Here is a 26,110-nt window from a genome sequence, read left to right on the forward strand (position 1 = left end):
ACACGTAGATTCATAACCTGAATTAAATGTGTGAGTGAGAGAAAGAGCGAGTGAAAAGAGAGAGGGGAAGCTGAAGAAGGGATGATAAAATGAAAGTGAGTGAGTGAGTGCTGAGGAACTCAGACTGAGACTAATGTCGTGACTCCATGCGAGACTACCAACGTTCCACAGCTGCAACTTTAGACAGCACTGGGCCGAGAGCAGAGGACAGACAGAGAGGGACTATAAGGACACTGACAGACAGGTCTCAGGAGTTGAACTAGTGCCTGTTTGTTCCTATATTTGAGCCATAACCTGGTCACATGGTGTGGTTGATAGATGATGTGTTCTATACAACCTGCTTAGATCAATACAAATGACTGTTAATCACTTTGAGGAGGCAGGCTATCACGTCAAGCTGTATTAAATCACATTTGGGAGAAGCAAAACAGTGAGCTAGTTCCCTTGTTCAGACCTACCTGATCTTCTCTTTATCCAGCTCCTGTTACTATTTTGGGTGTCTCGAAAACCCCCTCAGACTAAGGACAAAATATAGCACAGGAGACAATTTCTTCCAGCGAGCCCAAGTCAAACAAAGGAGGAGATGGTTGGTAAAATTACTCAGCACGATTTAATCAGCACATTCCCATCAAAGCCAGCAGGAGGGAACAACAAACAACTCATTCGGAAATACAATTGAATCCATTCAAAACACAGCAATTTAAAATCCATAATCAGCTTCAAATTATATCCACAGTAAAAAAACAAACATTAAAAGGACATTTAAAAAAGCACTCTACAACATGCAGAGAAATATACACCAGAAAGTCCAATAGCACCAGCAGCAGTCGCTTCCTATGATGAAGACAATGATGAAGGTGACTGTAAGTGACTAAGGACTACAGCATGCCGTTGAGGAACTTGGGCTGCTCGTCACCTCCCCAGCTATCTTAGGCCCCGACTTCTCCTGTGGACAGGAACAGGAAGTAGTAGTCAAACCCAGGACCAATCAGATGGGAGAAGGAAGTGCTTTGGGTCCATCTGAACTCCAAACCCACTAAAAACGTAACACTTACCTTCAACATGCCGTCTCTTTCCCATTTGAACAGGACACAGTTACTGCAATAGAGAACGCAGCATTGGCATATCTAATGAGCGCAGTAGCACGTGACCTGCATTGTGTTTGAGAGTGTACGTGTCTCACCTGCAGTGTTTGTGTGGCAGGCGGTCCAGTGTGATGGCTCTCTGTCCACAGGGGCCCTTGAAGAAGCATTTGGTGGCGTCGAGCCACTGCAGCTCATGCTTCTCCTCCACACAGCGATCAGCAGGCTTGAAGTATGTGTACTTACACTAGAGACAAGACACAGATAAACACATACAGTGGGGCAAAAAAGTATTTAGTCAGCCACCAATTGTGCAAATTCTCCCACTTAAAAAGATGAGGCCTGTAATTTTCATCATAGGTACACTTCAACTATGACAGACAAAATGAGAAAAAAAATCCAGAAAATCACATTGTAGGATTTTTAATGAATTTATTAGCAAATTATGGTGGAAAATAAGTATTTGGTCAATAACAAAAGTTTATCTCAATACTTTGTTATATACCCTTTGTTGGCAATGACAGAGGTCAAACGTTTTCTGTAAGTCTTCACAAGGTTTTCACACAATGATCACAAGAACGGTGAGCAAAAATCCCAGAACCACACGGGGGAACTAGTGAATGACCTGCAGAGAGCTGGGACCAAAGTAACAAAGCTTACCATCAGTAACACATTACGCCGCCAGGGACTCAGATCCCGCAGTGCCAGACGGGTCTCCCTGCTTAAGCCAGTACATGTCCAGGCCCGTCTGAAGTTTGCTAGAGAGCATTTGGATGATCCAGAAGAAGATTGGGAGAATGTCATATGCTCAGATGAAACCAAAATATAACTTTTTGGCAAAAACTCAACTTGTCATGTTTGGAGGACAAAGAATGATGAGTTGCATCCAAAGAACACCATACCTACTGTGAAGCATGGGGGTGGAAACATCATGCTTTGGGGCTGTTTTTCTTCCCTTCTTCTCCCCAATTTCGTGGTATTCAATTGGTAGTTACAGTCTTGTCTCATCGCTGCAACTCACTGCAACTCCCGTACGGACTCCGGAGAGGCGATGGTCGAGAGCCGTGGACGCGCTGTAGCCATGGTGATTTGAGCTACCGGATTGGGCAGCGCAGTAGACGCACTCGATTTAGTCACAGATTTTCCGGCGTTGTGCCGAAAATCTCCCCCCTGCAAGAATTCCCCCACCCCCTTTTAACCTCCTTCATTTTGTGGCTAGAGTCAAATACTTTATGTGACACACATCAGAGTCAAATACCCTCTATAGAACAAACTTCACATCAGGATGACCGAAATGAATAATTAATGTATGTGTTATATTAAACAGAGGAAGGAGTAAAGAACAACTTTGGCTGAATTATTATCCTTACACTTTCAAACATGGGAGAGATGACACATTTTGGAAAAGAGATTTATTTATAGACTAAAACAAAATCAGTAGCCGATTTAAGTAGGGGCGACATGGGCAGCCGCCCAGGGCGGTACGGGGCGCCATACAAACTAGAACCGCCACATACACTTAAAACAAATAGCCAAACCGAAAACTACTAAGATCAGTGAAATGTAGGCTAAACTGACAACGGAGTAATGGTCAGAAATCTCAACTAGCAAGTAAGTCCCAGCAATGAAGAACCTGAGGGTGGGGGGGGGGGGATTGAATATTGTTGAATTGTTTTAATGCCTGGATTCCGTGAGGGCCCCAATTATCATATTTGGACCAGAATGAGGCTCTCCACTACCTAACGTTCCTGCAGTGATGATTCATAAGGGAGCCAGATGACAGACTCTCTCAACGATGCCATTGGGTAGGCTACACTGACCAACGAGACCAGAGTCACTCACTTTAGAATCACTGTCTGGCAAATGCCGACATCCTAGCAAAGGAAACCTAGGAAAGTCCTTCGGTGTGCTTGTCCGATACCACAGACATATAATCAAGTCCCAGGATTTATGAATGGCAAAGGGATACACAAGACTTCATTCAAGACAGTTTGAGACATTTAATAAACTAGTCAACACCTGCTGTTCAGTTGTCAATCACCACACAGTAAATAGCCAATGGGCCGCCACGTGACTGGCTATGTGAAACACGCTAAATAAAATAAATAAATGAATGAGCCAGAAAACTATCATTTGGCTAAGTGGATTTCGTCTCATCGTTACCACTTACATTACGTGGGATGTGGAAATTCACGAGCGTCATGCGCTCTCCCTCCTCTGTGTAAAGAAATCTGACTGCAACCAACCACAGTGAGCACAAATTGTACCGGGAGGCGAAACAGACAGTAGACTGCGTTTCCCTGTCATTGCTCGCTTTGTGACTGACAGGCACCTATCCTATCAACAGATCACTAGAAGATGCATATCTTTCATTCTAGCGGGAGAGGACTCGGTGGACTAGCGAAATTAAACGTTTAAATGAAAAGCAGCCTACTTAATATGAAGTGGAAAAAGTAGCCGGTTGAAAATGAGTCTGTAACCGGCTGATTACCGGCCCTAATAGAAAAAAACTGCTTAGAGACGACTGACGCTTACATAGGTAAACACACTGAACAACCAACACACACACACACTCACAGTGCAGCAGCGCAGGCTGGTGAGGACATGCCTCCATAGTGGAAGCCGGTCTGACAGTCGTTCCTTCAGGCTGTTGCCCTTCCCCTTGACCTTCCCTGAGAAAGACGACTGCAGCTCGGCCTGCTGTGCACTCATCTTCTTATACTGGGCCTTGGGGCGGTACTGGCACTCATACTGCAGAGAGAGAGATAGCACATGACAACAGTCCTACACCCTCCTATTGCAGAGAGAGAGAGATAGCACATGACAACAGTCCTACACCCTCCTATTGCAGAGAGAGAGAGATAGCACATGACAACAGTCCTACACCCTCCTACTGCAGTGAGAGAGATAGCACATGACAACAGTCCTACACCCTCCTACTGCAGAGAGATAGCACATGACAATAATCCTACTGCAGAGAGAGATAGCACATGACAACAGTCCTACACCCTCCTACTGCAGAGAGAGAGATAGCACATGACAACAGTCCTACACCCTCCTACTGCAGAGAGAGATAGCACATGACAAATCAAATCAAATGTATTTATATAGCCCTTCGTACATCAGCTGATATCTCAAAGAGCTGTACAGAAACCCAGCCTAAAACCCCAAACAGCAAGCAATGTAGGTGTAGAAGCACGGTGGCTAGGAAAAACTCCCTAGAAAGGCCAAAACCTAGGAAGAAACCTAGAGAGGAACCAGGCTATGTGGGGTGGCCAGTCCAGACAACCGTCCTATACCCTCCTACTGCAGAGAGAGAGATAGCACATGACAACAGTCCAACACCTTCCTACTGCAGAGAGAGAGATAGCACATGACAACAGTCCTACACCCTCCTACTGCAGAGAGAGATAGCACATGACAAGTCCTACACCCTCCTATTGCAGAGAGATATAGCGCATGACAGCAGTTCTACACCCTCCTACTGCAGAGAGATAGCACATGACAACAATCCTACTGCAGAGAGAGATAGCACATGACAGCAGTTCTACACCCTCCTACTGCAGAGATAGCACATGACAACAATCCTACTGCAGAGAGAGATAGCACATGACAACAGTCCTACACCCTCCTATTGCAGAGAGAGATAGCACATGACAACAGTCCTACACCCTCCTATTGCAGAGAGAGATAGCACATGACAACAGTCATACACCCTCCTATTGCAGAGAGAGAGATAGCACATGACAAGTCCTACACCCTCCTACTGCAGAGCGAGAGATAGCACATGACAACAATCCTACTGCAGAGAGAGATAGCGCATGACAACAGTCCTACACCCTCCTACTGCAGAGAGAGAGATAGCACATGACAACAATCCTACTGCAGAGAGAGAGATAGCGCATGACAACAGTCCTACACCCTCCTACTGCAGAGAGAGAGATAGCACATGACAACAATCCTACTGCAGAGAGAGAGATAGCGCATGACAACAGTCCTACTGCAGAGAGAGAGATAGCGCATGACAACAGTCCTACACCCTCCTACTGCAGAGAGATAGCACATGACAACAGTCCTACACCCTCCTACTGCAGAGAAAAGCGTTCAAATATGTCACTTCACAAGTTCTCAAATGTCCCTCTATTTGGCGGTGGTATATGACTGACACCGATCAGCCTCTAGGTTGGTTCTGAGGGTCAGTGGGGGTCAGAGAGTGGATGGAGGAGCTGTTGAGCGGTTCAGGTTGTGTGTGTTTCTGGATGTAAAGGCAAACCAACCAGGTTGACAATCTGAGAGCAGGGGTCTCCGTTCTTCTTGGCTGCCTTACAGGTGCCATAGTCCTGAGCCTCCCCCATCAACAACACCTTATGATGGTGGTCCACTGACAGAGACACCTGGGGGAGAGAGACAGAAAAGGGGTGGGAGAAGAGAGGAGAGACATGATGAGAACACACACACACACACACACAAACTGAGTGTCCATGTCAATAAAACCACATGATCATTGACCTACTGTAGATGTTGAAGTTGCATGTTGGTATACAGTATAGAGCAGTGGAGGCTGCTGAGGCTCATAATAATGGCCGGAATGGAGCAAATTGAATGGCATCAAACACAAGGAAACCATGTGTTTGATTTATTTGATACCATTCCACCTATTTCTGCTCCATCCATTACCACAAGCCCATCCTCCCCAAATAAGATGCCACCATCCTCCTGTGGTAGAGAGGAGGTAATTCTGGTCTTACACTGCTGTTGCTCTGTGGTGTGGCTTTGTTGACCAGCACAGCGAAGGTGACCCGAGTCACACTCCTCCAGTTTCTCCCGGGCCAGGCGCTAAGGCAACTGGGAGAGCCGAATCAGCTTGCGGTCGGCCATCTTTACGATCCATCTCCGTGGAGGACACGCGTGGTCACCTGAAATCAAAGAAACATTCAGAATCCAGATCTGAGCTTCGGACAAGAAACCTTGGAGTGTTTGTGTGTGTTATAGGTAGATGAGTGCTTGTGCGAGAGAGGTGTGTGTGTGTGTGCTCTGAACTCAGCCGCAGTCCAGAGTACTTCTCGATGGCGATGTCTTTAGGGAGAGATGGAAGGGGATTGGCCTGTCGTACGGCGGACAGGGCTGCAGCTGCATTGGACTGGGAAGGTAGCGATGAACGTACCGTGCTGTTGGTCCTACTACTGCTTGCTATTGGCTGGAAGGAGCTGTGAGTCTTAATCTCCACCAGTGGACCTCTGGTGTCTGTAGCGGCTGCTGTAGTGCTGGGCTGGACCTGGTGAGCTGTCCTTTGACCTTTGCGTTTTGAACAGGTCAGCGTTGTTGAGCTAAGCGGTGAAGTCGGAGGACTCCTGTAGCTTGGTGCCGTCTCCTCGGTCTGGGGCAGACGAGGGCTTTCCCTCTGTCAAAAACAACAGATGAAGAGATTCCTTTAAAACACACATCCACAGGCACCACCCTCACCTATTACACTTTACACAGATGCTCCTTACATGACATGGTGTCACCAGTGTTCCTGTATGGTCAGCCTTGACTTTAATGGGAATACATTCTGAAACTCAAATGGAACTACCTGGGCTAAAAAAAACGTATGAAAGTAATACCTGCTTGGTCTTCTGTGTGGGACGAACTGGCTTGGAGGAGCTCTGTTTGGGGGGACTCTGTGAGGGAGTGTTAGCTTTAGAAGGTGCCTTTGTTCCTGGGATGCTGTTTGGGGTAGAGGTGGCTGTAGACCTCTTCTCGGAGGCCTCTAGCTGCTGCTGCAGCCTCTGCATCTGCCTCAGCTCCTCTGAGAACACACAGAAAAACAACAAATATGATTACAACCAGAAAGCTGCCATGAATTAAAAAGAAAAGGAGACAGCCTGCGAAGCTGACATACTTTAAGAGTAGGTATCTGCATTTTTAGAAACATTTACTGTATACATACTATAGGCGTTGATGCTACACTACAGCGCTATCATAATCATTTTGAGGTACTGAACTCTTGTGGACAAACCTTGTAAATCGTCTTGGGATTTATTGAGATTGTCTGGAGCCTTCCCTCCAGACGGCTGTGGTTCAACTTCCTCCTCCTCTTCAATGCCATCCGCATCTCCAAAGAGAGCAACGGCTCCATCCTCTTCCTCGATGTCCTCACCGTCCCCCTCCAATACTCTTCATCATCGTTGTCAAACAGGTCATCTAGGTTGTCCTCTGCTTCCTGGCTAGCCTGCTGCTCCTCTCCAGCCTCGTTCTCAGCCAGCAGCTCTGTTAGAAGGTCATTGTCATCATCACCTGACACACACACACACACACACACACACACACACACACACACACACACACACACACACACACACACACACACACACACACACACACACACACACACACACACACACACACACACACACAAGTTATAGAGTTTTGTTTTGATCAAAGCCATATATTTCCCACAATGCTTATACTCGCAACAAAGCGTACAACAAGCTAGCAAACAAATGATGCATATGATCACCACTCCACAGTGCGAAATCCGGGGTAGCAACGTCAACGTAGCAAGCAGTGAGTGTGTATCACACGACAAGCAACAATGCCACTTTGAGGTAATGAAGGTCACTTCTGGTCAAATTACGTTGTCGATTGTATACTTTTTGTGTAGTGACCAAGAAAACGACATTTTCTTGCAAATAATTATGTTGTTCACCTTATTTGATGGTTTCAGACACTTCTCTAGGTAGCTATCTTCGTTTCTTCAAATTACTACGGAGAAAGAACTGAAATCTGGCGCCAAACGAAGGACCCCTGTCAAATAGAATAGCGGCTACTATTTCGCCTGTCCAAATAATTTGTGGCAGACGTTTCCTCTCACAGATCACCAGGGGTGGAAAAACGACCCAATTATCATACTTTAGTAAAAGTAAAGATACCTTAACTATCGAAATCATTTCAAATGTCTTCAATTTACAGATAATCAGGGTCACACTCCAACACTCAGACATGATTTACAAACAAAGCGTTTGTGTTTAGTGAGTCCACCAGATCAGAGGCAGTTGGGTTGACTAGGGATTTTCTCTTTAAGTGCGTGAATTAGACTATTTTCCTGTCCTTCTAAACATTCAAAATGTAACGAGTACTTTTGGGTGTCAGGGAAAATGTATGGAGTAGAAAGTACATTATTTTCTTTAGTAATGTAGTGGAGTATAAGTTGTCTAAAACATAAATAGTAAAATAGATACCCAAAAAAACTACTTCACACTGCTGCAAATTACTCGCATATCGCCAATAAAATCATAAATGTATCCCTAGTGTATACTTAATTTACATTTTTTTGTTGTAATTATTATCCACATTTGATACGTTTATTTCATTTTATTGACTGGTGTCTCTAAAGTAGGCATGGCTAATTTATATATAGGCAACAGCCGCTGTGCTAATATACACACAAAGTTGGTGAACGTCAACAAACATGGTTTGTGCTATCCGGGATCCGGGATCAAGACCATATTGAATTTGAATGGTTAATGTGTTAAGAGGTCAGATTACGGTGAGTCCCAAAGAACCCGGATTGCATTGACGAAACAAACATCTGAAGATATTTAACCTTTACTTAACTAGGCAAGTCAGTTAAGAACAAATTCTTATTTACAATGACGGCATTATATATATATATATATATATATATAAATAAAGAGACAAAACACACATCACGACAAGAGGCAACACTACATGGAGATTTAAGACATCGCATGGCAGCAAACACATAACACAACATGGTAGCAAACACATAACACAACATGGCAACAGAACATGGTAGCAGCACAAAAATAGGTTATAAACATTGGACACCGACAACAGGTAAGAAGGTAGAGACAATACATCACGCAAAACAGTAAGTGTCCATGATTGAGTCTTTGAATGAAGAGATTTAGATAAAACTGTCCAGTTTGAGTGTTTGTTGCAGCTCGAGCTGCTTTACACCATAGATATAAAGCCGATTCTGTTCCATATCCATGGTGGGTACTCTCATATTGCACCTGAAAAAATGCAACAAGAGTTTTATATTCTAGATGTGTGTGCAGCAAAGAGACAGAAACAGCCTACTGTACCAATAACCTTTATTACATATTTTCATTATTTTACAGAATCACAGGATTTGTGAATCCATCTGGATACAGAAGTTAGTAGTTAGCTAAAGCAGTACACACTCCCTTGCATAGTCATACATCCTGCAGGCTACATAGGTTTAATTATAAATGTACAAACCATGATGGATAAAATGTATGTGCAATATACATTTACAAAAAACAACAAACTGTCTTGGGCATCCTTCCCTCCATTGAATTATTCAAAAGGAAATATCTATGCTGCAATAATAATCTATTCATAACCTTCATCGAAACAGAATTACAGCTGGATTAAATTAAACCACCCGAAAATCCATAATAAGCATTTAATACACCAAATTGTTTCTTGCTAAAGAGTTAATTCTAAACTATGTGACAGACAGCTGTCATAAGAAAATAAACGAGTTACCAAACTAAAAATACAAATTCCAGTTCTCCATTTAATCACCTAACAGTATATTAAACGTGATACATTTTACAGGATGTTTTTCACCCCTCTAACAAAAAAAATTGTCTAGTTGTGCACTGTAAGAATACATTTTATATTATAGTTATATGTTCTAAAACATAGACCAGAGCAACATAGCCGTGAACTGCAAAATAAATGCACTTTTTAGAGCATAAAGGCTGCATTTCACTCTGCCATAAATGGGATGATGATGAAGAGGAAGAATCAGAGTAAGGTGCATCTGCGGCAGTTGTCTTTGTTGTTGCTGATGACTATGATGAAGGCTCAGATGATGCAGTCCATGATGTGAATCTGCAGGCTATCCAAGTCTGGTAGGATCTCGTTACACTTGGGGCAGACGTGCTCCGGTATATTCCCCTGCTGCTGCCAGTCCCTGGCATCACCACCTATCAGACACACAGTGGTATGGTAACGATATTCCCTTATATACAGTCGTGGCCAAAAGTTGAGAATTACACAAATATTAATTTTCACAAAGTCTGCTGCCTCAAGTTTGTATGATGGCAATTTGCATATACTTCAGAATGTTATGAAGAGTGATCAGATGAATTGCAATTAATTGCAAAGTCCCTCTTTGCCATGCAAATGAACTGAATCCCCCCAAAACATTTCCACTGCATTTCAGCCCTGCCACAAAAGGACCAGCTGACATATCAGTGATTCTCTTGTTAACACAGGTGTGAGTGTTCACGAGGACAATACTGGAGATCACTCTGTCATGCTGATTGAGTTTGAATAACAGACTGGAAGCTTCAAAAGGAGGGTGGTGCTTGGAATCATTGTTCTTCCTCTGTCAACCATGGTTACCTGCAAGGGAACACGTGCCGTCATCATTGCTTTGCACAAAAAGGGTTTCACAGGCAAGGATATTGCTGCCAGTAAGATTGCACCAAATTCAACCATTTATCGGATCATCAAGAACTTCAAGGAGAGCGGTTCAATTGTTGTGAAGGCTTCAGGGCGCCCAAGAAAGTCCAGCCAGCAACAGAACTGTCTCCTAAAATGTATTAAGCTGCGGGATCGGGGCACCACCAGAACAGAGCTTGCTCAGGAATGGCAGCAGGCAGGTGTGAGTGCATATGCACTCACAGTGAGGCGAAGACTGAGGAAGTTCTGGTGTCAAGTAGGGCAGCAAAGAAACCACTTCTCTCCAGGAAAAACATCAGGGACAGACTGATATTCTGCAAAAGGTACAAGGATTGGACTGCTGTGGACTGGGATAAAGTCATTTTCTCTGACGAATCCCCTTTCCGATTGTTGGGGCACCTACCATCAGTCCTGTGTCATGCCAACAGTAAAGCATCCTGAGGCCATTCATGTGTGGGGTTGCTTCTCAGCCAAGGGAGTGGGCTCATTCACAATGTTGCCTAAGAACACAGCCATGAATAAAGAATGGTACCAACACATCCTTCGAGAGCAACTTCTCCCAACCATCCAGGAACAGTTTGGTGACGAACAATGCCTTTTCCAGCATGATGGAGCACCTTGCCATAAGGCAAAAGTGATGACTAAGTGGGTCGGGGAACAAAACATCGATATTTTGGGTCCATGGCCAGGAAACTCCCCAGACCTTAATCCCATTGAGAACTTGTGGTCATTCCTCAAGAGGCGGGTGGTCAAACAAAAACCCACAAATTCTGACAAACTCCAAGCATTGATTATGCAAGAATGGGCTGCCATCAGTCATGTGGCCCTGAAGTTAATTGACAGCATGCCAGGGCGGATTGCAGAGGTCTTGAAAAAGAAGGGTCAACACTGCAAATATTGACTCTTTGCATCAACTTCATGTAATTGTCAATAAAAGCCTTTGACACTTATGAAATGCTTGTAATTATACTTCAGTATTCCATAGTAACATCTGACAAAAATATCTAAAGACACTGAAGCAGCAAACTTTGTCATTCTCAAAACTTTTGGCCACAACTGTACACACACAGCATACATTATGTAATTATCATTGTTGTAAATAATTTGATGGGATGAAGAGGAGCAGAGTGTTTTCGTGATAAAATAAATACGAGAACATTTGATTGGCAGAAAACAATATGATGTGCCCTGGCTTGAGCCCTGCTCTCTCAGCAAGGTGAATGACTTAAAGCAATGTACTGTCCTGTACCTCTGGCTCCCTGCATGTTGCCTCCACGTGGCATGTGTCTTCTCTGCATATCGCTCAGAGATTGCCTACAGAAACCAGTTGTAGTCAGGCGGTGGATCCAAAATGGCAGTGAACGTCACCTAATATGACCAGTCTGTGATCATATCATCAATATGTAATCTGATGCGCACCTGCCCAGTGAGTCCATCTCGTCCTGTAGCTGAGTGTTCTGTTTCTTGACAAACTCCAGCTGAGCAAACAGACGTTCCTTCTCCTCGTGAATTTTCTCCCGAGCTGCTCGCTCCGCGTAGAAGTCAGAGGAGTACACCTCCGCCTGGACAAAAAAAAACAAACACACGCACACAAAACACATGATTAAAAATGACACATGCACATAATCACAGAAAAACATTTGTCTATACGTGTCAATGATTACAAGGTGTGGCTGTATTGTTGTACAGATTAATGTGAATGCCATCAACAGAATGTAGTGTTAATGTTCAATGTTCTTTAAATTGTTGTAGAAGTATGGAAGCGCCAACCAATAAGCCCCTGGGGAATAAAATACATTTTTTTAAACCATAAAGAGGGATAATTTATGAAAAATTTCCGTTTTGCAACATTTCTCAGAAACAAAACTTTGGAATGATCCCAGCAATACAAACACAACAATTACCAAAGTACATGGCCCAAGAACACTGCTTGGGTGTGGCTCTATAAATGGATCATTACCCTTGCTTGTGCTGTTGTGTTAAAAGACTCAGAGAAGCCATGAATGGACCCAATTTCTATATTCTGTTTCTTGCTGGTGTCTTGGTCAACGGGCAAGGTAGGCTGTTGTTTTAAGTTGTAGGCTGAAGCAAGTGTTCATTTCTTTGTGTAAGAGGTTGGTTATGAGGAAAACATTTATAATTGGCTTACAGCCGAAATACATGAAGAGTGAGTAACCAAAATGTCTAGGAGATGCAGATGCAGACTACCATTACCATTTGATTACGCCTTTTGCGTAATTTACATAATAACACTATTCAGTTATTGTGCCCTTGCTTGTGTGTTGCAGGCCTCCGATGGGAAAACCAATTTGACCAGCCCTTACCTTTTAACTGCCCTTCAAGACAATCCATCTCTTACATTAAAAAAGGTGAGAAAAGGCACTAAATTAGCCTACTATCAATATTCAACCAAAGTGGCCTTTCTTTTTGCATCGGCACTTTCACTGACTGATTCCCAAAATGAAACGTGTTCTCTAATTGTTAGTGCTGTTCTACTTTTCATCAATGAACAAAATGATCTCATTATGCTGCATTGACCAGTAAGTGCCAGTGTTGTGTTCAAGACGACCTAAAGCGAGACCGATTCAAGACCGGAGGGTGGGCGAGACAGTCAAGACCGGAAAAATGCGAGTCCAATTCAAGACCATGGTTGTAATTGTGTCAAATCACCACCACAAGAGTTCAAAATGTCCAGTATATCCGTGTTCATATTTCAGAACATATAGATTCTTTAGACATATAGAAAAGTTTTAAAAAATGCATGCTGAGAGAAAATAGAGCCGCTCTACAAATATTACTGACCCAAACACATTGGAGAACAATGGCCTTCTAAGCCTTTAGACAAGGGCTAATGATTTATAAAATAATGATTATAATAACATGATAATTATTATTTTCAATTTTTCTAATTTAAATCTCTTAAATTTTTGTTGGAAAGGAAAGGTTTAATACTAAAGAGAAAAGATCCAATCTGGATTTTTCTTTGCTGGTCTCTGGGGAGATAAATCTATTCAAGTCATCCATTCCTATGCCATCAGAAGCTAGATACCTGCCTATACCCTGCACTACACCACTGACCCTTTGTGTTTTATAAAAAGTCCACTCTCCTACATGAGTGCGCTAGTATTACAGTTGCTGTCCTTTCAGAATCACCAACCTGTCACACACTGAAGACCTATAGGTTCACCACTGTACTAACCTGTCACACACTGAAGACCTATAGGTTCACCACTGTACTAACCTGTCACACACTGAAGACCTATAGGTTCACCACTGTACTAACCTGTCACACACTGAAGACCTATAGGTTCACCACTGTACTAACCTGTCACACACTGAAGACCTATAGGTTCACCACTGTACTAACCTGTCACACACTGAAGACCTATAGGTTCACCACTGTACTAACCTGTCACACACTGAAGACCTATAGGTTCACCACTGTACTAACCTGTCACACACTGAAGACCTATAGGTTCACCACTGTACTAACCTGTCACACACTGAAGACCTATAGGTTCACCACCGTACTAACCTGTCACACACTGAAGACCTATAGGTTCACCACTGTACTAACCTGTCACACACTGAAGACCTATAGGTTCACCACTGTACTAACCTGTCACACACTGAAGACCTATAGGTTCACCACTGTACTAACCTGTCACACACTGAAGACCTATAGGTTCACCACTGTACTAACCTGTCACTCACTGAAGACCTATAGGTTCACCACTATACTAACCTGTCACACACTGAAGACCTATAGGTTCACCACTGTACTAACCTGTCACACACTGAAGACCTATAGGTTCACCACTGTACTAACCTGTCACACACTGAAGACCTATAGGTTCACCACTGTCACCCACTGAAGACCTATAGGTTCACCACTGTACTAACCTGTCACACACTGAAGACCTATAGGTTCACCACTGTACTAACCTGTCACCCACTGAAGACCTATAGGTTCACCACTGTACTAACCTGTCACACACTGAAGACCTATAGGTTCACCACTGTACTAACCTGTCACACACTGAAGACCTATAGGTTCACCACTGTCACACACTGAAGACCTATAGGTTCACCACTTTACTAACCTGTCACCCACTGAAGACCTATAGGTTCACCACTGTACTAACCTGTCACTCACTGAAGACCTATAGGTTCAGCACTGTACTAACCTGTCACACACTGAAGACCTATAGGTTCACCACTGTACTAACCTGTCACTCACTGAAGACCTATAGGTTCACCACTGTACTAACCTGTCACTCACTGAAGACCTATAGCTTCACCACTGTACTAACCTGTCACACACTGAAGACCTATAGGTTCACCACTGTCACACACTGAAGACCTATAGGTTCAGCACTGTACTAACCTGTCACACTGAAGACCTATAGGTTCACCACTGTCACACACTGAAGACCTATAGGTTCAGCACTGTACTAACCTGTCACACACTGAAGACCTATAGGTTCAGCACTGTACTAACCTGTCACACACTGAATACCTATAGGTTCACCACTGTACTAACCTGTCACACACTGAAGACCAATAGGTTCACCACTGTCACACACTGAAGACCTATAGGTTCACCACTGTACTAACCTGTCACACACTGAAGACCAATAGGTTCACCACTGTCACACACTGAAGACCTATAGGTTCACCACTGTACTAACCTGTCACACACTGAAGATCTATAGGTTCACCACTGTACTAACCTGTCACACACTGAAGACCTATAGGTTCACCACTGTACTAACCTGTCACACACTGAAGACCTATAGGTTCACCACTGTACTAACCTGTCACACACTGAAGACCTATAGGTTCACCACTGTACTAACCTGTCACACACTGAAGACCTATAGGTTCACCACTGTACTAACCTGTCACACACTGAAGACCTATAGGTTCACCACTGTACTAACCTGTCACACACTGAAGACCAATAGGTTCACCACTGTCACACACTGAAGACCTATAGGTTCACCACTGTACTAACCTGTCACACACTGAAGACCTATAGGTTCACCACTGTACTAACCTGTCACACACTGAAGACCAATAGGTTCACCACTGTCACACACTGAAGACCTATAGGTTCACCACTGTACTAACCTGTCACACACTGAAGACCAATAGGTTCACCACTGTCACACACTGAAGACCTATAGGTTCACCACTGTACTAACCTGTCACACACTGAAGATCTATAGGTTCACCACTGTACTAACCTGTCACACACTGAAGACCTATAGGTTCACCACTGTACTAACCTGTCACACACTGAAGATCTATAGGTTCACCACTGTAGAAACATGTCTATAATAGATATAAAGACTGTCTTAATGTTTCCAGAAAGGAGTGTATATATTTGGCCTGGTGAAGTGGTTTTATGTGGTGACTGAATGGAAGCTGATAGTTTTTTACTCCGCTGGTTTCGGGAAGAATTTAATGAGTCCTCACTGTCCTAGACTGAGTACAAATGTATCCGACACCAACACCCTCAATATCTGGTCTCGAGTACTACAACACTCCTAGGTGCGCTGCACTGTTGATACTGGCCATATCAACAAATTAAACCTTCAAGTTATGTTTGTTTTCAAATCAATTCAACCATTAATAGATCCATGACAATGCACATATCTAATTTCAGTCAGCATAACAACGCCTATGAAGACCGTTTGTGGGGCTGAGTGCAAAGACACGTTTGTCTATGAGCCCGAGTGCCACTGGTCTCCCTACATAAATGACTTCGACCAGGAGTTCAGCTTTGAATTCCCCAAAAACTATGTCCTCACCGGGATGAACAGCTATCATTTCAACCGCCATGAGGATAGAAGGTGAGAAGACCTCACCGTTTACCAGATCCTATGTTCAAATAGTAGTTGTTAATTTTTTGTAAATACTTTGAGAGGTTGATTTAGCCTGCTTGGAGTGAGTGCCATATAAGCATAATTTGCACTTTTGGGACTATTCCATTGGGTCCATCAAATGCAGCTGAAGTATTTGAAAGAAAACATATATTTGAATCCAGGTTTGACACAATCCTGACTGTGGACTGCTGTCGAGTCAACAGCTACTGTGATTTTTGTGTGTGTGTGGGGGGGAGGGGGAAGAGGTTAACAACAACGAGAATGTTTACCTCAAAATGTATTGTGGATTTTCAGAGATCGTCGCTGGAGATTCCAGTACTGCACATGGACATAAAACTGCTGATATTACGGCTGATTATTCCATTCTAGAGTAAAGATTGCCTATTGCCTTCTTTCTTGTGTTTCATTTAATAATTTTTCCCCATTGCATATTCATATCAAGCCACTGAGTCAGAGTAGAAGTAAACACATTTTTTTTATTTTTTTATTTATTTTTTTAAGCTGCACCTATTTCACTTTCTGAAAATATAAGCAGTTGTTAAACTTTTTTGGGAGGGTACTTAGCCTTCATTTAACTACTGGTTTAACAAATAAACTTCCTCCACTGATAGTCACTTTTAAGTTACTGTAGCACTCCAAACTGTTCACACACAGTTCAGTGCAATTAAATTAGAATGTTTGAACCTTTTTCCATGTGTGAGAACACACACAACTAGATGGAGCACACGCACAACTAGATGGAGCACACACACAACTAGATGGAGCACACACACACACACAACTAGATGGAGCACACACACACACACACACACAACTAGATGGAGCACACACACACACAACTAGATGGAGCACACACACAGAAAACCTACCTGAGCCTGGAACACAGAGATGGTCTCCAGTTCCTTCTCCTTCTGATATATCTCCTGCTTCATAACATCTATCTGCTGTTGCTTAGCAGCCAGGGCCTTCTCTGCTGCGTCCAGTCTGGTCTGCAGGTCTCCCACCTCCTTAGTGACCAGTGGCTGGAGGCCACACATAGGGCAACGGTGAGATTCATCACATTCACCATGCCATACCATTTTGACAAAGGACAAAACAGTGCAATGTGCCAAACTAGACTGATTTATGTTTAACAGAGGCTAAGTAGTGTGGTCACCTCTCTGTTCTTGCTCTCTTGCTTCAACTCATTGTAGTCCTCAAATAGCTTGGTGTAGGCATCCTTCAGCTGGGTCAGGTTAGTCCTGAGGAGGGGAGGAGGGGCAATTGACTCATGACGACTAAGATATTATTTAGATATAGAAACTCATGGCACTGACCTGTGAAAACCGATAGGGGGGGTGGGATGATTTCAAAAGAGGAGCAGGGAATTTATGTCCCAAGACCCCACCCAAGGGGCCCAATGCCCAACAGTGTCAGATGGAGTAGGCATATGTCAGAGTGTGTGCGTGTGTGTGCATGCTTGACTGCCGTCCCACCTCTCCTCTCCAGCCTTCCTCTGCTCTAGCTGGCTCTGGGCCTTCATACTGTCCACCTGCAGCTTCAGTCTGTCATTCTCACTCTGTACCTCCTGCTTCTCTACCAGCTGGGCTTTCAGAGTCACCACGTCACGCTCCACATCCCTACATCTACAGAGAGAGAGGGAGGGATAGGGAGATAGAGAAAGACAGAGGGATAAAAGCAAAGCGAATGGGTGTTATTAGGGGAAAGGGAATGAGCAAAGGTTAGCATAGTTTGCACATTTTCATTGTCTATGTAGCTCTCCCTCTCTGTCTCGCTCACCTGTCCTGCAGGTTCATCTTCATGCCCTCTGCCTCATCCAGTTTGCTCTGAGCCTGCTGTAGCTCATTAAACAGGGTCATCATCTGAGCCTTCAGATCCTCCACCTCTGACACAGCCTGCCACATAACAGGCAACAGTCCAACATACTGACAGTTCTGATCAAGAAGCTAAGGGTTAGGACATTGTAATGGGGAAATGTAAGATGAATAAAGTTAATATCCAGTTAAGAGTAATTAACAATGCTAAGCATATTTATGTTCTCGTTCTGTAATACACATGATTTCCAGTGTTTTATTTGGGAAACTTTCTGGTTGATGGTCACTTGACTTGATACTGAATGTCATGGATTGTTCATATCTGATAGTGATTGACGCCAGACTGGAGGTATGAGGACAGGGGACGCTGATTGTTATTGTATTCTGGGACACTGACTCTGTAGCAGCTGATGCTGTGACTTCCTACAAGCCTCTCGGCGGGTGTTTACAGAACATTGGTGCTGTGAGATTAGATTATAAGGGCCTGCTTCTCTGCTTCTGTGCTGGAGGTGTCTCCCTGTTGCAACTTGTATTAAACCACATTGATTTACTTTCTCTGTAACTTCTTTAATTCACCTGGAAAATCCCTGTTACATATTGTACATTAATACATTTCAATCTCATTAACTTCCCTGTTCTTACAGGGTGAGAGACAGGCTGGGTAAGAGCTTATCTGTGTATCTACCTTCTCCTTCCCAGAGGTCTGTTGGGGCTCCTCCTCTGGTTCTGGCTCAGTACCACATGCTGTGTTGGCTAGTGCTGGGGAAACCACCTCTGGCAGTAGTGAGGTCTGTGTGGAGCTCTCCGTGTTAGTTTCTTTCTCCTCCAGCTCTGTGATTCTGAAAGACATATGAACATCAGTCTTCGGTTCCACCCAAACATAAAGCCCAGGCAGAAATGCGGCCTACCTGGATCTGGTAGCCTGGAGCTCGATTTGTAGCCTCTCCACCCTCTGGGTCTCCTTCCTCAGGGACTGGAGCAGCTGGCTGACAGTCAGCTCCTCAGACTCCTGCCTGGATACACTCATGTCATACCTGGGGTCCCTTTCATTATGATACAGGTCCTTTCCAGTATCCTCTCTCTACACACACACACAGCAGTGCTAAAGTCAGGACACACACCCTTATAATATGGATGGATGGAGTGAGTGAGTGAGTGAGTGAGTGTTACTCACAGCAATCCTGATCTCTATGAAGGAGTCGTCCTCTGACCCCTGACCTGCCTTGAGCTGGAGTTCAGAGTTCATGGCCACCAGGTCACTCTTCTCTGCCTGCAGACGCACCAGCTGGGCATGCAGCGCCTCCAGTTCTGCATTCTGATTGGCTGTCTCGGCCTGGAGGTGACCCAGCACAGATAAGACAAAAGTCTGCCCAACATTATACCCATAAACACACACGTGTTTGTACACACACACACACACACACACATACATATAAATAAATCAACACTCCATTGTTATTTTCCAAGTCTCTTTTGTTATACAAAATCTAGCTAAAACTACAGACAATCATTCATCCTCCAAACATTAATTTCTCTATTAATAAGCTGATGTCTGGTCTAGCCAGAGAACGAACCTTGTGAACATTAGCCTTCCCTTTCTCTCACCTGTCCCTTCCCTTCTCCCTCCAGCTCCTCCACCTTCATGCTAAGCTCCTGGTTGTGCGAGGAGAGGGCCTCCACACGGCCACGCGCCTCATCAAGCCTCTCTTCCAGGAACTCCTTCTCCTCCCTCTGCTTCTCCCTCCACACAGACAAACCCTCGAAGCGCTCCTTCATCGACATGTTAGTCTGCTTCAGTGCCTCTACAGGGGAAGATACACAGAGAGTACATTACTGTAAAAACACACAGAAACACACACTAACAGAGCAGTCAATAACATCATCCGCCATTGCAAGACAATCAGAACCTCATATGCCGTAACATCCTAATGTCCCCGCCCCATACAGTAGATTCTCAATGAGCTTTAAGGCTGAACCACATTCTGGTCCCCTCTCCATGCCTCACCCTTCAGGTCTCGGTTCTCCTGGATGAGGCGGTTCATCTGCTGCAGCGTTTCCTCCAGGGTGCCTGTGGTGGGGCTGTGGCCGGGGTGGGAGCTCGGACCCCGGGAGACGTCCCCGTTCACCATGGGGGAGCTGGACGCCATCACTCTACAGCAAGGTGAGGAGGTGTGGAGACATGCAAGTGGACAATACATTCTCAGACCATGGAATACACTAGAATGAGAACAGGGACTCGGATTCGAGGGAAGGCCCGTGCTAGGACAATCACGCTCTATATTCTCTAGAGCTGCATGCATCAAAACAGCAAACACCACACGCCTTGTCAGAGGTGTGAAGGAGTACTATTGCCCGATGAATCATGTACACTGGGAAATATCCATTATTGAATCATCTTATCAGCAGCTGTCATGTGTTAGGCGGCTCCTCACAGCACCAATCAGAGAGAGGCCTGCAGCCTGCCAGAGTTGGCTGGCCACTTTTCATGTCATTTAATAAACTGATTATATATTGTCGCGATGTTAAAGCAACACCTAGCGAACTCTTCAAGAGGTGGTGTAACTCACGTGTTTCCCAACCTCGGTGGATGTGTTCGTTTCTGCCCTAGCTCTACAGAACGGATTCAAATAATCTTCAAGCTTTGGGCAAAAACCAAAACGTGCACCCCTTTGGGTTCCAAGGATCGAGTTTGGGAAACACTGGTTGACTGTTAAGGCACGTGTCAAACTCATTCTCTGGAGGGCCGATTGTCTGCTGGTTTTCACTTCTCCCTTGTATTTGATGAATTAAGGTCACTGATTAGTTCGGAACTCCCATCACTTGGTAGTAGGTCTTAATTGAACACAAATTGAAAGGAGAAACCAAAAACCAGCAGTCACTCGGCCCTCCATGGAATGAATTTGACACCCCTGTGTTCATGTTCTAATTTAAGAAATGAATCTCTCCAGAAATAAGTCTCTCACTGTTGCCGCCTGTTATAGACCCCCCACAGCTCCCAGCTGTGCCCTGGACACCATATGTGAATTGATTGCCCACCATCTATCTTCAGAGTTCGTTCTGTTAGGTGACTTAAACTGGGATATGCTTAACACCCCAGCAGTCCTACAATCTAAGCTAGATGCCCTCAATCTCACACAAATTATCAAGGAACCCACCAGGTACAACCCTAAATATGGGCACCCTCATAGATATTATCCTGACCAACTTGCCCTCTAAATACACCTCTGCTGTTTTCAATCAGGATCTCAGCGATCACTGCCTCATTGCCTGCATCCGCTATGGATCCGCGGTCAAACAACCACCCCTCATCACTGTCAAACGCTCCCAAAAAACACTCCTGCGAGCAGGCTTTTCTAATCAACCTGGCCCAGGCATCCTGGAAGGATATTGACCTCATCCCGGTCAGTAGAGGATGGTCGTTCTTTAAAAGTAATTTCCTCACCATCTTAAATAAGCATGCCCCTTTCAAAAAATGTAGAACTAAGAACAGATATAGCCCTTGGTTCACTCCAGACCTGACTGCCCTCAACCAGCACAAAAACATCCTGTGGCAGACTGCACTAGCATCGAATAGTCCCCACGATATGCAACTTTTCAGGGAAGTCAGGAACCAATACATGCAGTCAGTTAGGAAAGCAAAGGCTAGCTTTTTCAAACAGAAATTTGCATCCTGTAGCTCTAACTCCAAAAAGTTCTAGGACACTAAAGTCTATTTCCCCCTGGCTACCCCAACCCCAGCCAACCACTCCGCAACCCCCGCAGCTACTTGCCCAAGCCTCCCCAGCTTCTCCTTCACCTAAATCTAGATAGCAGATGTTCTGAAAGAGCTGCAAAACCTGGACCTGTAGAAATCAGCTGGGCTAGACAATCTGGACCCTCTCTTTCTAAAATTATCCGCCGCCATTGTTGCAAACCCTATTACCGGTCGGGTTCAACCTCTCTTTCGTATCGTCCGAGATTCCTAAAGATCGGAAAGCTGCCGCAGTCATCCCCCTCTTCAAAAGGTGGTGACACTCTAGACCCAAAATGGGTACAGACCTCTAGACCCAAAAATACAGACCTATATCCATCCTGCCCTGCCTTTCTAAAGTGTTTGAAAGCAAAGTTAACCATTTCGAATCCCACCGTACCTTCTCCACTGTGCAATCCGGTTTCCGAGCTGGTCACGGGTGCACCTCAGCCACGCTCAAGGTACTAAATTATATCATAACTGCCATCGATAAAAGACAGTACTGTGCAGCAGTCTTCATCGACCTGGCCAAGGCTTTCGACTCTGTCACTGTATTCTTATCGACAGACTCAACAGCCTCGGTTTCTCAAATGACTGCCTCGCCTGATTCACCAACTACTTCCCAGACATAGTTCAGTGTGTCAAATCGGAGGGCCTGTTGTCCGGACCTCTGGCAGTCTCTATGGGGGTACCAGAGGGTTCAATTCTCAGACTCTTTGCTCTGTATATACAGTGCCTTGCGAAAGTATTCGGCCCCCTTGAACTTTGCGACCTTTTGCCACATTTCAGGCTTCAAACATAAAGATATAAAACTGTATTTTTTTGTGAAGAATCAACAACAAGTGGGACACAATCATGAAGTGGAACGACATTTATTGGATATTTCAAACTTTTTTAACAAATCAAAAACTGAAAAATTGGGCGTGCAAAATTATTCAGCCCCTTTACTTTCAGTGCAGAAAACTCTCTCCAGAAGTTCAGTGAGGATCTCTGAATGATCCAATGTTGACCTAAATGACTAATGATGATAAATACAATCCACCTGTGTGTAATCAAGTCTCCGTATAAATGCACCTGCACTGTGATAGTCTCAGAGGTCCGTTAAAAGCGCAGAGAGCATCATGAAGAACAAGGAACACCCCAGGCAGGTCCGAGATACTGTTGTGAAGAAGTTTAAAGCCGGATTTGGATACAAAAAGATTTCCCAAGCTTTAAACATCCCAAGGAGCACTGTGCAAGCGATAATATTGAAATGGAAGGAGTATCAGACCACTGCAAATCTACCAAGACCTGGCCGTCCCTCTAAACTTTCAGCTCATAGAAGGAGAAGACTGATCAGAGATGCAGCCAAGAGGCCCATGATCACTCTGGATGAACTGCAGAGATCTACAGCTGAGGTGGGAGACTCTGTCCATAGGACAACAATCAGTCGTATATTGCACAAATCTGGCCTTTATGGAAGAGTGGCAAGAAGAAAGCCATTTCTTAAAGATATCCATAAAAAGTGTTGTTTAAAGTTTGCCACAAGCCACCTGGGAGACACACCAAACATGTGGAAGAAGGTGCTCTGGTCAGATGAAACCAAAATTGAACTTTTTGGCAACAATGCAAAACGTTATGTTTGGTGTAAAAGCAACACAGCTGAACACACTATCCCCACTGTCAAACATGGTGGTGGCAGCATCATGGTTTGGGCCTGCTTTTCTTCAGCAGGGACAGGGAAGATGGTTAAAATTGATGGGAAGATGGATGGAGCCAAATACAGGACCATTCTGGAAGAAAACCTGATGGAGTCTGCAAAAGACCTGAGACTGGGACGGAGATTTGTCTTCCAACAAGACAATGATCCAAAACATAAAGCAAAATCTACAATGGAATGGTTCAAAAATAAACATATCCAGGTGTTAGAATGGCCAAGTCAAAGTCCAGACCTGAATCCAATCGAGAATCTGTGGAAAGAACTGAAAACTGCTGTTCACAAATGCTCTCCATCCAACCTCACTGAGCTCGAGCTGTTTTGCAAGGAGGAATGGGAAAAAATGTCAGTCTCTCGATGTGCAAAACTGATAGACATACCCCAAGCGACTTACAGCTGTAATCGCAGCAAAAGGTGGCGCTACAAAGTATTAACTTAAGGGGGCCGAATACTTTCGCAAGGCACTGTATCAACGATGTCGCTCTTGCTACGGGTGATTCCTTGAGCCACCTCTACGCAGATGACACCATTCTGTATACATCTGGCCCTTCTTTGGACACTGTGTTAACAAACCTCCAAATGAGCTTCAATGCCATACAACACTCCTTCTGTGGCCTCCAACTGCTCTTAAACACTAGTAAAACTAAATGCATACTTTTCAACCGATCGCTGCCCGCACCCGCCTGCCCGACTAGATTCACTACTCTGGACGGTTCTGACTTAGGTATTTGTAGTTAGACTAGACTGGCTAGACTGTAACCTCTCCTTCCAGACTCATATTAAACATCTCCAATCCAAAATTAAATCTAGAGTCGGCTTCTTATTTCGCAACAAAGCCTCCTTCACTCACGCTGCCAAACATACCCTCATAAAACTAACTATCCTACCGATCCTCGACGATGTAATTTACAAAATAGCCTCCAGCACTCTTCTCAGCAAACCTGATGCAGTCTATCACAGTGCCATCCGTTTTGTCACCAAAGCCCCATATACCACCCACCACTGCGACCTGTATGCTCTAATCGGCTGGCCCTCGCTACATATTCATCACCAGACCCACTGGCTCCAGGTCATCTATAAGTCTTTGCTAGGTAAAGCCTCATCTTATCTCAGCTCACTGGTCACCATAACACCCACCCGTAACACACGCTTCAGCGGGTATATCTCACTGGTCATCCCCAAAGCCAACACCCCCTTTGGCCGCCTTTCCTTCCAGTTCTCTGCTGCCAATGACTGGAACGAATTGCAAAAATCTCTGAAGTTGGAGACTTATAGCTCCCTCCCTAACTGATTGCTGCAGCTGTACACAGCTCATCTGTAAATAGCCCATCCAATCTACCTACCTCATCCCCATAGTTTTCATTTACTTTTTTGCACATCATCATCTGCACATCTATCACTCCAGTTTTAATTTCTTAAATTGTAATTACTTCGCTACTATGGCCTATTTGTTGCCTTACCTCCCCACGCCATTTTCACACTGTATATAGACTTTCATTTTTTTTCTATTGTGTTATTGACTGTATGTTTGTTTATTCCATGTGTAACTCTGTGTTGTTGTTTGTGTCGCACTACTTTTGCGTCATCTTGGCCAGGTCACAGTTGTAAAATGAGAACTTGTTCTCAACTGGCCTACCTGGTTAAATAAAAGGTCAAATAAAAAAATGTTGGAGGGGCGAGGTCAAATCATGACGCCAGTGATCATAAGTTTCGGGACTTCGGCGCTCTAGAAAGAGGCCCGAGTTCCCAACTCCCGAATTCTCAGTTGTCATGAAAGCGCTGAGTTCCCAGTTGGTTTGAACGAGGCATAATGTGTTGGCTTTCGCTGGACCTGGGTTTCAGTCCTAGTCGGGACTAACCCCCACATTCTCTAAAATAACGTGAACGATCAAAACAGGCTAGACTACCGACTCAGAACATGGGTTGAATGACATCTGTCAAGGCTAACCTCCTTTTCTCATATTCCTTTCACATGACATTCTACCTACCTTCGACAATAAAACAAGGTACCATATTTGACTACTTCTTCAGCTAGTTTGGGTAAAAACAGGGTGAGAACGAAATCGTAGTTCCAGTGCGTCACATTACACCAGGGCCTAACAAATTAATCGTAATTTCAATACTCACACGTGATTAAAGTACACCTCGAAAGAACTCGGATACTTCTTGTTGAAGATCAGACCTTAACACTTCTGTATCGTTTTATTCTGACTTGTTATTGGTTTACAGCATTTCCTTGTCTTAACGTCACAATAAAGTGTGTGTAAACATTGTATCACCTGCGGAAAGGATCAAATCTTCAATCAGATGGATGGGTTTACGGTGATTTTCCTTCAAAAGCCGTAGACGCATCTATATATTTTGCAAATCAGTGAATATGCTGCGTTTAGTGACGTCCTCGAACTGGCCTACAAGAGCGTACAGAGCAGCTGACGGTGACGTCATGGACTGCA

At 44.3% G+C, this 26,110-nt stretch overlaps 2 protein-coding genes and 1 pseudogene across 7 annotated transcripts; 1 reads left to right on the top strand and 2 right to left on the bottom strand.

Annotated features, from left to right (window-relative positions):
- Positions 1–591: 591 nt before the first annotated feature.
- Positions 592–8,637, bottom strand: LOC110490755 (protein MCM10 homolog). Its single transcript, XM_090199036.1, is given in 15 exon segments — positions 592–946; positions 1,056–1,098; positions 1,184–1,329; positions 1,743–1,840; positions 1,985–2,099; positions 2,661–2,715; positions 3,660–3,716; positions 3,718–3,833; positions 5,360–5,476; positions 5,831–5,927; positions 5,996–6,483; positions 6,686–6,870; positions 7,081–7,233; positions 7,236–7,358; positions 8,610–8,637. Coding segments are annotated over 15 exon segments (1,896 nt in total). The 3' UTR covers positions 592–871.
- A 527-nt stretch (positions 8,638–9,164) lies between these two features.
- Positions 9,165–26,107, bottom strand: LOC110490341 (optineurin). Of its 6 annotated transcripts, none has more exons than XM_036944667.2 (13): positions 25,937–26,107; positions 20,237–20,382; positions 19,837–20,033; positions 19,406–19,564; positions 19,140–19,312; positions 18,917–19,070; positions 18,197–18,312; positions 17,893–18,042; positions 17,574–17,658; positions 17,287–17,439; positions 11,946–12,088; positions 11,776–11,840; positions 9,165–10,045 (listed from the first exon to the last, which is right to left on the bottom strand). In XM_036944667.2, exons 2-13 carry the CDS (start codon positions 20,376–20,378, stop codon positions 9,924–9,926), a joined length of 1,659 nt encoding a protein of 552 aa, XP_036800562.2. In that variant the 5' UTR covers positions 20,379–20,382; positions 25,937–26,107; the 3' UTR covers positions 9,165–9,923. The 6 variants fall into 6 exon arrangements, with proteins under 6 accessions (XP_036800562.2, XP_021419349.3, XP_036800563.2 ...); XM_021563674.3 differs by having other exon boundaries at positions 25,785–26,072; XM_036944668.2 differs by lacking the exon at positions 25,937–26,107 and adding an exon at positions 25,646–25,799.
- Positions 12,517–16,416, top strand: LOC110490342 (millepora cytotoxin-1-like; annotated as a pseudogene).
- Positions 26,108–26,110: the final 3 nt, after the last annotated feature.

Source organism: Oncorhynchus mykiss, chromosome 15 (genome assembly GCF_057628025.1).
Source record: "Oncorhynchus mykiss isolate SJ-2025 chromosome 15, ASM5762802v1, whole genome shotgun sequence".
NCBI classification, from domain to species: Eukaryota; Metazoa; Chordata; class Actinopteri; order Salmoniformes; family Salmonidae; genus Oncorhynchus; species Oncorhynchus mykiss.